The sequence below is a fragment of the Vipera ursinii genome (assembly GCF_947247035.1).
Source record: "Vipera ursinii genome assembly, chromosome: 1".
NCBI lineage: Eukaryota > Metazoa > Chordata > Lepidosauria > Squamata > Viperidae > Vipera > Vipera ursinii.
In genome coordinates this window covers 102,349,534-102,361,104 of record NC_139512.1, presented here as the reverse complement: position 1 = coordinate 102,361,104, position 11,571 = coordinate 102,349,534, and the positions used below count along the sequence as shown (strand labels likewise).

The window sequence follows — 11,571 nt, the reverse complement described above, 5'->3', positions numbered from 1 at the left end:
CTCAGTGATAACGAGCCCCGACTTCACTCGGCAGTATCAAACTCTGAAGATGAAAGAACACAAGGCGCGCGCGGGGGGGGGGAGGGGCGGTAGAACCTGTTGCCTTGCATCGCCACGGGCGACCGAACGCCCTGCGCCTGCAGCAGCCTGCCTGGTTGGCTTGCAACACGGGCAAAATGAACGTCCGTCCGGAGAAAGCTGCGTGTCGTCCTCCTCTCCTCCTCCTCCTCCTCCTCCTCCACGCACGCCCAAGGGCAGCAGCGGGCGGCCAGACCCGTCGCGCGGATTTCGAGGCGTGTGCTTGCGCCTCCTGCTAACCGCTGCCCGGTGGCGCTGCTGAGCGGCACCAGGGGCACCGGGCGCCCGCCTGGCCTGGCCTGCCCTCCCGTTCCCCCGCAGCTCCCCCCCTCCGGCGGGCAGGGCGCGCGGCGGCGAACATGGCGGCGGCGGCGGCCAAGGCGGTGGGGCGGGACACTCTACCTGAGCACTGGTCCTATGGCGTCTGCAGGGACGGCCGGGTCTTCTTCATCGAGTAAGAGACACCGGGCGGGAAAACCAGGGAGGCAGCGGGGGGGGGGGGGGGAAAGAGGGCGGGGTTGCCGCTTCAGCGCGTCCCTTTCCCTCCGCTTCCCTTTTTTTTTTCTTCCCCTTCCCGCCGCCTTCTCTCCTTCCACGGGCTGGACTAACAGGTGCATGTTTGCCGCTTCTCCCTCTCAGCGACCTGATCCGCGCAACTACTTGGCTGCACCCTCGCACCGGGGAGCCCGTCAACTCAGGCCACATGATCCGCTCAGGTGGGTGCCTCTTACCCGCGTCCTCGCGGAGAAAGAACCCGGCGGGGAGACGCTTCGGGGATAGCCCCCTCCCGCGCCCCACGCTGGGTGTTTGTGTTTGCCCTTCTCTTTCTTTTTCTTTCTCTCTCTCTCTCTCTCTCTCTCTGGGGAAGGAGTGCGGGGGAGGATAACGACCTTTGTGTGGCTGGGAATTGTGCTCGCCTGTCTCCAGGGCACAAACATCTCACTTCCCTCCTCTCGGCCACTTTCTTTCCCGGCTCCCTCCCCACCCCCGTCTTTCTCCTTTCTTTTTTTTCCTTATAGATCTGCCCCGTGGCTGGGAGGAGGGATTCTCGGAAGAGGGAGCCAGCTATTTCATCGAGTGAGTACCGCGTTTCTCACTTTCCAGGCGTTTTGTTTTCAGCCGGGACTAAAAGCGGACAGTCGTGGGGGGGAGGGGAGGGAGGACGATTGTGCCACAGTTTGTTCGGTTTCCAGACATCTGGCTTTCGTTCGGTTGTCTGGATATCAGGGGTTGGGGAGGGCCCTGTGTGACCGAAGTGAAAGAAATATTGCTTTTGTTAACGTGTAAGAGAGCCTAAATCCTGGCACTTCTGTTGGGATACCTTTTTTAAAAAAATAAAATAAAAAAATCTTAGCACCTCAGGTATGCATGTTCGTTTCTTTTGAAACTTCTTTTGTGTTTCTCCGACACACACACACACACACACACACACACACACACACACACACACACACACGCAACAGGTTTCACCTTGGTGGTTGTTAGTGTTGCTTTGAGATTTCGGGCTGCTGTAGCCACTTGTGGACTAAATGTCAGCCATACTTCGCCAAATAACTAATACAGGGGTCTTCAAACTTGGCCCTTTTATGACTTGTGGACTTCAACTCCCAGAATTCCTCAGCTGGCTGAGGAATTCTGGGAATTCAAGTCCACAAGTCATAAAAGGGCCAAGTTTGAAGACCCCTAAACTAATAGAACCCGTTGCCCGTGGTCGAGTTGAATGAACTGTTACGGGGACATTGGCAGAGAAGCCCGGGTCTTCCTTCCAATGTGTGGCTTGTCCTTTTTAAAGAGCTTTAGAGTCATTAAAAGTAGAAGCTATTAAATAATAAAAGGCCATCCTGATATAGTAGAAGATGCTTGCTGAAGATACAAGAGGGGATTACAAAACTCAGTGATAGCAGAGCAATAAAAACTTGGAGGGAAAAATATAATGAGATTCAAGCAGTAGTTTAGTTAGGGAAAAAACCCAAAGGGATTTAACAGTTTTGTAACTTCTCTGTTGCAGAAAGAGAAGCAGTTGTTTTCTTGGAGAATAACAATTTGCAAGGCATGATGTCTCCATATTTATATCTGTTCAATCATCTCACTGTTCTGAATAAAGCAGAAATATTGTTGCTTACGCTACTTAGTCTGCTGCTGTATAGAGTTGAATGTCTGAAACTATTTTGCTTTGTGACTTCCTTGTGGCACAGCAATGAAAACTTTTTGTTTTTCCTAGTGATGGAGACAAGGATTGGTTTCTAAACGGTAATAGTCTAAAAAAGTTGAATGAGTAACACATTGTCTCTGTCATAAAAGAAATATTCTTCCCATGATTTTTTTGATGGTCATTTTTCAAAGGCTTGCATTTATCTTGCCAGATATATGTGCAGGATTATTTTTTGCTTTATTCAGTACATGATATTGTTTTAAAATTATTGAATTCCCATGAGCTGTACTGGGCTACCTTATGAATAAACCGATGCCTATGAAGGCTGTTTCAATTGAAAAACAATAGGAGTTGGAGGTGATTGGCATTGATTTTAGAAATTGTGTTATGTGGGTTTTCAAAAAAGGATTTGAAATGTATTTGTCGTGATGGCTTGCAGCTATTCATAAATTAGCTTGCTGATTCAGAATACAGCATAAGTGGATACTTGGGGGTTAAAATGATTGGCATACATGACTTCAGAAGCTGTATTTGTCACTTTATCTTGCTGCTATTCATAGATTAGCAGGACCTTTCCATTTAGCAAGTATTGTAGGTTCACGTACTGAAGCTGTTTTGTATTAAGGTTACATGTATAGTTATTTTGAGTATTGATTTTGGTTACATGTATAGATATTTTGACTATTGATTTTGGCCCTTCATTGTCCCCTTGTCTCAAACTAGAATGTTATATTTCATACCTAAGAAGATATACAGTAATAATTCTATAATATTTACTGGTTTAAAAAGTGTTATCAATTGAAGAATCTGTTTAGACATGCATTAGAGTTACAAACTTTTATTAATTGAGGAAGACCAATCTGAGATGTATATCTGTATCTAAATGTATATAAGGATGTACACATACATTTGTCAAGTTTGATATAAATGTCAGTGTACAATAATTCAAGATGGACTCTTCATAAATTTAATCCTTTTTCATGTTTACTTTTCCTTCACATTATGTATAGAGTTTGAACAATAGTTTTTATTCTTTTTCTTTTTAGCTAGCCTATAGTTAGAGATAGAGTTTTTAGCCCGTATAATTTGTTTTGGGGAGAAATTTAGCCAAGATTTGCCTGTTAGAGTGGTGAGAAACTACAGGGACGTAAGAGAAGTAAAGTGGAGAGGGTTTTAGATAAAATTGTTGAAAGTGTATTGGATGTGGAGGGATTGGAGGATCTTTAGGATGGACAAAGTATGTCAAAAGAATTATAAATGAGAGACAAGTGAAATTCGAATTCAGTCCTGACTGGGAAAGTACACAGTACTGTCAGAGTCCCAAGATTGTGGTGGGGTTGAAAGTTAATGGAGATTTATACATTTCAGTGGGAGGGATTTGTAATATGAAAAGATTTGATTGGAAGATTGCATTTGTGATTTTTATTGGATAGGAGTGACTTTTCTTGGACTGGAGTGAACTAGGCTTGGTCTGCAGAGGTCCCTGATGCATAGCAGCCATGGGATGTGTCAAACTCTTGCTCCAAAGTGGGGTGTGGCAGAGCTTGGTTCCTCCCCCCATGCTTTTCAGCATCTCTGTGAAACTACTCTGAAATGCCATCTATGAATTTGGAATATGTGTGTTATCAATATGTTGAGTGATGACATTCAGTTTTACATCAATATCTTGGCCTAAGCTGGAGATGTGAAAAACTGGAATTGGTGTCTGGAGACTGAACGAGGCTGGAAACTTCAAAACAATGATTCTTGCACTGACCTCCATGTGACTGGACTGTTGCAATAATGCATTCTGCATGGGGCTGCCTTGAAAAACAACTTTGGGGTCGTAGCTGGTGTAAAATGAAATGGTTAGGGCGGCTCTTTGCTGGAGAAATGCATGACAACAGAAGTGCATGCTTTTAAAGCCATTGTATTAGCTACCAGTAAGTTTCAAAGCTCAAAGGGAAGTGCTGCTTATTATGAGACCCTATATAATGTATATGACTACGATGTATCAAGGAACAATTTCCTAAACATGGTTTTGTCCCAACTAACCCAAATGGTAATTAAAAGAAGGCCTGTTGAGAATCTCTCCTCCACAGGGGGTGCAACGGACTTGGACAAGGTCTTTTCAGCAATAGTCCACACACTTTTAAATAGACAGTATAGTTAGTCCTCAATTTATGACTGTAACGGAGCCTGCCTTTTATGATCATAGATTGTGATGGTTGTAAAACAGCTCATCTCATGATCAACTTGATTTTAACAGGTTTTTTTGCAGTGGTGGTTAAACAAATCACCATAGTTGTTAAGTGAATCCACAGCAATTAAGTGAACGTTATGGTCATTAAGCGAATTCATTGTTCCCTATAGGGTGTTCTTGCAAAAAATCAGAAATAATGGCAGTTTTCAGCAAAACCTTATAAATTGCAGTCACGTGACTGCAGAATGCTGCAAACGGCTATAAATGTGGTCCAGTTGCAGAGCACTTAAATGCAGTCATGTGATTGCTGGGAGGCAGCAGTCTAATTTTGAAATTGGATCATAAGTTCCTCTTGGGGGAGTGTTTCCTAAATTTGAATGGTCGCTAAACAATCAGTCATAGGTCAAAGACTACTTGTACTGTCCCTGGACATACAACAAGGTTGCCCAGATTCTATTCACCATTTAGAAATGCCCTGAAGGTACCGTAGTTTAATTTTAGCTGACTTTTGGCCCATAATGAGGTGATGAGGGCTTATCCTTTATTAGTTACCATTATTAGTCACTTAATTATTATGTTTTTATTTGATTCTTTACATTAGTTTTGTTTTCTTGTAACGTTGCAGAATACCCAGAATTGTGTAGCTTACTGGCATGAAAAATTATGAAACACATTAAAAATAACTTTTAGTCATTGTAATATCATACTGAGTCATAGTTACCATACACATACTTTACATCATAAATTTTGATTCTAGTTTATGATTTATTGGAAACAGTGGATTGTTAAGTTAGTCCTCTGGACAAATCATATTTTTAACAATGATTTAACTCAGTCTATAGCTCAAATAGCTTTTACATTTCCAAAAACATTCACAGTAAGTTGCAGTAATTTACAGTTATGCAGATACACTATATTTATATATTTGTTTAAATATTTAGACATGAAGCCTGAAATTCTGGAAATTGGAACTACGGTACTTTATTTCGATACTTTATTAAAATAGTCACTTGGTTGTAAAAACAACCAGAATTGTCAATATTTTTAGTGATATATGTCTGGGGTTTTTTTTACAAGATAAAAGAATAACATTAAATATTTATTTTAGAAGGCTTATAAGTGATTCCAATCCAAATGATGCTAAATGGTATATAATTCCCATCTTCATAATTCAGATTATTATTATTAGGTAATAACAGTCCAGAGAACCAGTTTGATGTAGTGGTTAAAGTGCCAGGCTTAGAAATGGGAGTTCTAGTCAGACCTTAGGCGCAAAGTGTGATCATTGGCCAGACACTTTTTCTCAGCCCTAGAAAGGATGCAATGGCAAACCACTTCTGAAAGCAGGCCAAGAAAATTCTAGGGATTTATTCAAGAAGTTACCAGGAGTCATCATGGCCAATTATTTTTATTAAATAAATAATAAAATAACAATTCAACAAATCCATAGAAGAAATAGGATGTAAAAACTATTATTTATATACAACATTCCAGAGCCAATATGAAAAACACCAAGGGAAATAGTTATAACATTCTGCCAAGTCCTGAAAAAAATCTGGATTTTTTTTTTAAAAACAGGAGAAAAGAGGCCATTCAAATGTTGTAACACAGGAGAAAGACTATGACTGAAAAGTTGTTCTTCCACAATCTCTGTAGATGGCAATGTCTAAAAGAGGAGAGATTAATATGCACATTCAATTTTACTGGATAGACAAAGGGACTGGGAGATGGCCATCTCACACATCCTGAACCATATCAAGCTCCAAAGCACTTTCACAACATTTTGAACTCTACTTGGAAACTAACTGGTATCCAGCAGCTCTTGATGTAAAAATGTTACATGGGTGTCATGAAAATGTCCATTACTATTACCATAGATCTGTTACAGAAAAGTGAACAGAATTGATTAAATATAGCAGTAGGGTTCCCCTCCCACCCACCAGCTCCCGAATTATGATCCAAGGGGATTGCTTTCCATTCTCTCCTGAAAGATAACAGGGATCATATCTTTGTTTGATTGACAGACAGACTGGGCAGGTTGTGATGTTGTACAGGTATTCCATGCCTATTTTCCCCTGCAGAGTACATTCATCTGTTTCTCTTATCAATACAAATTAAAAATCTTACACACTCTCCTCAAGGCCAGTGAATCCTAACTTTTGTACATCTAGATTTATATTGCTCTCCCAATGAACAACATTACTATACGCTATGTATATTGAGGAATTTTTTTGTCTAAGTGATGAAAATGTTTAGATTTATTCTTGGCTATTGCATCACGCATAGCTTTAAATAAATAGAAAAAAATCAGTCCTTCACAGTGTAACATGGGAAAGTGAAGGAAGTAGTGCCTGCAGGATTCTCTTTCTACATCGGAAGCCTCTCCATCCCCCAGAGGAAGTCTTCCAACTGTGAGAGATTTACATTGTGGCCACTCCCAAAGTCTTAGTAAGAAGGACAAACTCTTTGGGGCTTGCTAGGGCAGAATATAACGTAATGCTTTCCCAGCACATTAAATATTGATAAAGCACAGTTTGATTGTTTAAAATAAGGTAAAAGGTAAAGATTTCTCCTGTCCAGTCATGTCTGACTCTAGGGGGAAGTGCTTATCTCCCATTTCCTAGCCAAGGGAGCTGGCATTGCCCAAAGACACTTCTGTGGTCATGTGGCTGGCATCACTATATGTCAGGGCACACGGAATACTGTTACCTTCCCACCAAAGTTGTACCTATTTATCTACTTGCATTTGCGTGCTTTCAAACGGCTAAGTTGGCAAGAGCTGGGGCAGGAACAGGAGCTCACCCTATTGTGCGGTAATTGGTTCTCAAACTGCCAACCTTTTGTTCAACAAGCCCAGCGTCTTACCCACTAGGCCAGGGGTAGGCAACCTCGGCTCTTTTATGACTCATGGACTTCAATTCCCAGAATTCCTGAGTCAGCTGACTCAGGAATTCTGGGAGTTGAAGTCCATGAGTCATAAAAGAGCCGAGGTTGCCTACCCCTGCACTAGGCCACCGTACCCAATTTTGATTGTTTACCACCTATTTATAGCTTTTCAAATATTTTTGGAAACTTGCAGCTGCAAATCAATTAAAATATCTAGGTATCGGGGATATAAAGACTTTGAGTATGTGCTGCCATAAAAGAAACGAAGAAAAATGCAACTTTTTCCACATGATAAAAGTAAATAGATGATAGTAAATAGATCTGAGATTCTGTGATTTTTGGCTTAACGCATTATCATAAATGTTTTTAAAGTGTTTTTATTTAAATAAGAATGATTATATATCAATTTTTCTCTATTAAAGAAAATAAGAAAGGATTCTGTGGTTAATGACAATGAAAGCCAGGAAACTAAACAGTTGAACTTAATTCTCTTCATGTTAAGAAAGGCCTCAAAGGCAAGTGGCTTTTCATATTTAGATCACACCATAGGTAATCTTCCAGGATAATCAAAACCAGGCTTGCAAACTCTTCGTAAGAATCAGCATGTTCGTGATCAAGGGACAGCCAGTCAAATCTCCATAGTACAGTAGAGATATTTCAAGAGAAGCCACAACTGTGCTACTCTGGTGGAATTTTGTACACTGAGTCATTAATGGTTTTGGTTAATGAATATCTCTGAATCTCCTTAGACTGCTTTCACCAGTTAGAAATAACTAGAGATTAACACACACATTGGACTTTTCTCCTCCAGTGTCTTTGTTTTATGTCTCCCGCTTGTACAAACTGAAAAGTATCCATCAATAAAAAAAATGGCACAATGGTATCAACCTCACATTCATATAGGAATCTATGGGAATCTATTTATTTATTTATTTATTTGTTTAAACAATATGTGTATCACTCAAATTCAAAAACCTTCATGAATGACTTCCAAATTGAGGGAGGGGATAGGACTAAATAGACTCTGTTACCCTTCTTTCTTTTTTTATCATGTACACCCTGAAATGTGAAACTTGTTTTGCCCAACATAGTTTTTGGTTTATTATAGCAGGGTTCTCCAACCCGCAGTCTGTGGACTGGCACCAGTCCACAGCATGCCAGCAACTGGGCTGCGCAAACAAGCAAAGCCCCATCCGCGGGATGCCGGCAGCATGCAAAACCACTCCTTCTCCAGTCCATGGAAAAAACGTGGAAGTGGTCTCTGATGCCCAAAAGGTTGGGGGCTGCTCTATTATAGTTCAGAAGATCTATGACATCCTGCAATGTTATTCTGGTTATGTAGCCAGACTTTATCTAAGCTGTTCTTCTTTCACACTTATATATGATTCATGGTTTGCAAACCCCTCACCCCTCCACAGCACAATAATGATCCGTGGAAACTAATAATTACATAATTTTACCAGTGCAGAATACAATCTGGCTTTTTCCAAGCTGATTAATTGGTATAGCAAGAAGTCAATAAATATTAATAATTTTAAAATAGATTGTACTATATTTCTCATTGATCAAATGCCTATCAATTATTTGTTTAGGAAAGGTGTTTCCCATTTCAGCTGGATTTGTAGAGTAGGTAAAGATTAAATATGGCAAAAAAAGTTTAATTTTATGTAATGAGCCACTCTCATTTTTGTTCATTTTTGTTCTTTTTATGTTTTGCAATTTTGGAACTTTGCTTTTACATATATTTGCTCATTTATCTAAACATAATAAATTCAGCTTTGAATTTTTGCTTATAATGCAATGCTCATTATTCTACAGACATGTTGGATTTTTCCCTCTCAGTAAATTTTAGATATTAAAACTATTCAAAATATTGCATTATAAATTGTAATTTAATTACTGTAAGCATATTATATTATAGAATTGTTCATGTCCCATAAAATCAAATGGTAGTTTACTGAAGATTACTTCAGACTGTTAAATAGTTATAGGGTATTTTTGATACAAGTACTAATTTGGCAATGTAATTTCCCTCTGAGATGGTTGGTTCAGTCAATAATAAAGGGTCGGTATTTATTTATTTATTTTTTATTTTAATTCCATTTATATCCCGCCCTTCTCCGAAGACTCAGGGCGGCTTACAAGCTTAGCAGTAGCCTTCATTCTATGTATAAGCCTGCTTATTAGGGCTTTCGCCCCCCCCCCCCCAGCGCCATTATTACAAAGTCAGTTTAATTGCCCCCAACAATCTAGGTCCTCATTTTACCTGCCTCGGAAGGATGGAAGGCTGAGTCAACCTTGAGCCTGGTGGGATGCGAACCTGCAAAAAAATTTGTGTGTGTGTGTGTGTGTGTGTGTGTGTGTGTGTGTGTATTCAATTTATGAGGAAATTATTCTTTGCTCAGATATTCCAAATCTGCTATACAAATTCTGCTATATATATTACTGTGTTACCAAATTACTGTAATATTGGCAGAAATCATGGTTTTTACATTCACATGCCATTTACAAATACCAAATTGTTTTTTTATATTGTTTCCTATTTTTACAAATTTTTACAAATTTCCTATTTTTACTAGCCTAGATAGTGTAGGGTTGTTGTTGTTTTTTTAAAAAAAGTATAGTTATCTTGGCAGATAGATTTAAAGAGATTTTGGCATCAATAGAAATGCCAGAGCATGTTTTATCACTGAATAATACATTATTTTAAGAAGATACTTCACATTTATGTTTCCTAGAAGTTACTTTTATTTGCTACATAGAAAAGCAATGGATTGGTAAGTGTGCTTGCCGCTCAGGAATGATAAACCTGGATTTAGAAAAAATATTTAAAATTCCTGGCTTCCTTAACAATTCCTAAAGGAGTAGGATAAGCTGCTTGAGCAGCCAAAACAAAAACAATCAGCCTCTACTAAGAACTTTCAGTCCATTGAGGTCATCATTATATTTATCCTTTTGTACTTTTTTTTTAATTTTAGAGCTCTATTGAAACCATAAATGTTAACGGTAGTTTTACAACTAGCTTATTAAGAAGTGAATGAATGAAAAGTTGGAAATGTTTACATTCCTGTTCATAATTCTATTCTCTTTCTCATTTTTGGTCCTTGGTGGTATTTTTTTAGCATTAATTTATACTAGATATTTCTAATTAGGTTTACAAATTTTGCTCACAATGCACCTGTCAAATGCTATTATTATCTGAATTGTTTTAATGTTACAAAAAACGTGTATTGCCCATCATTATAACTGGGCCATCCATTGAGAGATGTTATCCTTACAGTGCTTCTTGTATTTTGAGAGATAGCATCTTTCCCATTCCCCAAATTGCCCATCAACTGCACAGAATCTTGAAATGACATTCTTTAAAAATAGCATTATTGTGTTTTCCTTGGTCAGCTGTTTTGTGAATTTCATATATCTCCAGATTTGAGGGAAAAGTCAACATCGAAGATGTAAGTGTTGATGTGCAGCACAAACAAGATTGTGTCAAAATAATATGACAGCCCATAGCTTCAGAAATTATAGTTCACTTTTCATCTGTCTTTTAATGGCATTGTTGATTTTTTTTCTGTGCTGGTTTGATCAGATAATAGGATAGCATACAGCCATGTTAGCAAGCACATTGGTCATCAAAATATAAGCTAGCAAGGCATTATTTCTTGAATGATTTCATTTATAGATGAGGTTTTTGTTCTATTGATAACTTTTGTGTGTGTTTGTTGATTCACATAAAACTTTGTTAAAATTCTTAGTAGAGTGCCTTTTCAGAGCCTTTGTTCTAATCCCAGGAGAATTTTTCTAGTTTCAGGTTCTCATCTCGTTGGTGTCTTTATCGAAGAAGAATAGGAAAGAGCTATTTTTATGGACAGAGAAATAAATACAGTTCATGTACTAAGCTGTATCCAAAAGCCTATTCCAAATTCCCTACCACTTAGCTTTGAATTACATAAAAATCAAACATAGCAGGGTATGTTTTCTGTATCTGCTGGATTCATTTTAATCAAGGAAAATTCTACTGGAATGAATTTACAGTATCAATTACTAGTCTCAGTTATGTAGATCAGCTGAAATGTAAACAGTATTTCGACCTACATTGCCGTAGCCTTGGATATGGCTACGGTAATGGAGAAAAATTTAAAGTATATTAAGGTCCTTATTGTTCTGTTTTATAATGTGAAGTGTTTGCCAAATGTTTTGTGCCTCAATTGAAATACAGATTCCTCATATTAAGTGATCCTAACAGGTTTGGCTACTTCAGCTAAATAATTTGGAT

General features: G+C 38.9%; 1 protein-coding gene across 5 annotated transcripts in view; it reads left to right on the top strand.

The window, feature by feature from the left end:
- Positions 1-371: 371 nt before the first annotated feature.
- PLEKHA7 (pleckstrin homology domain containing A7) overlaps positions 372-11,571 on the top strand; it is a 126,696-nt gene continuing 115,496 nt past the window's right edge. For all 5 annotated transcript variants that reach the window (XR_014490750.1, XM_083348759.1, XM_083348760.1 and 2 more), the window contains exons 1-3: positions 372-532; positions 718-794; positions 1,098-1,155. Coding sequence is in view for 4 of the 5 variants with exons in the window: in XM_083348759.1 (XP_083204885.1) it covers positions 438-532; positions 718-794; positions 1,098-1,155 (230 nt within the window). In the remaining variant the exon portion in view is untranslated. The remainder of the gene's footprint in view (positions 533-717; positions 795-1,097; positions 1,156-11,571) is intronic.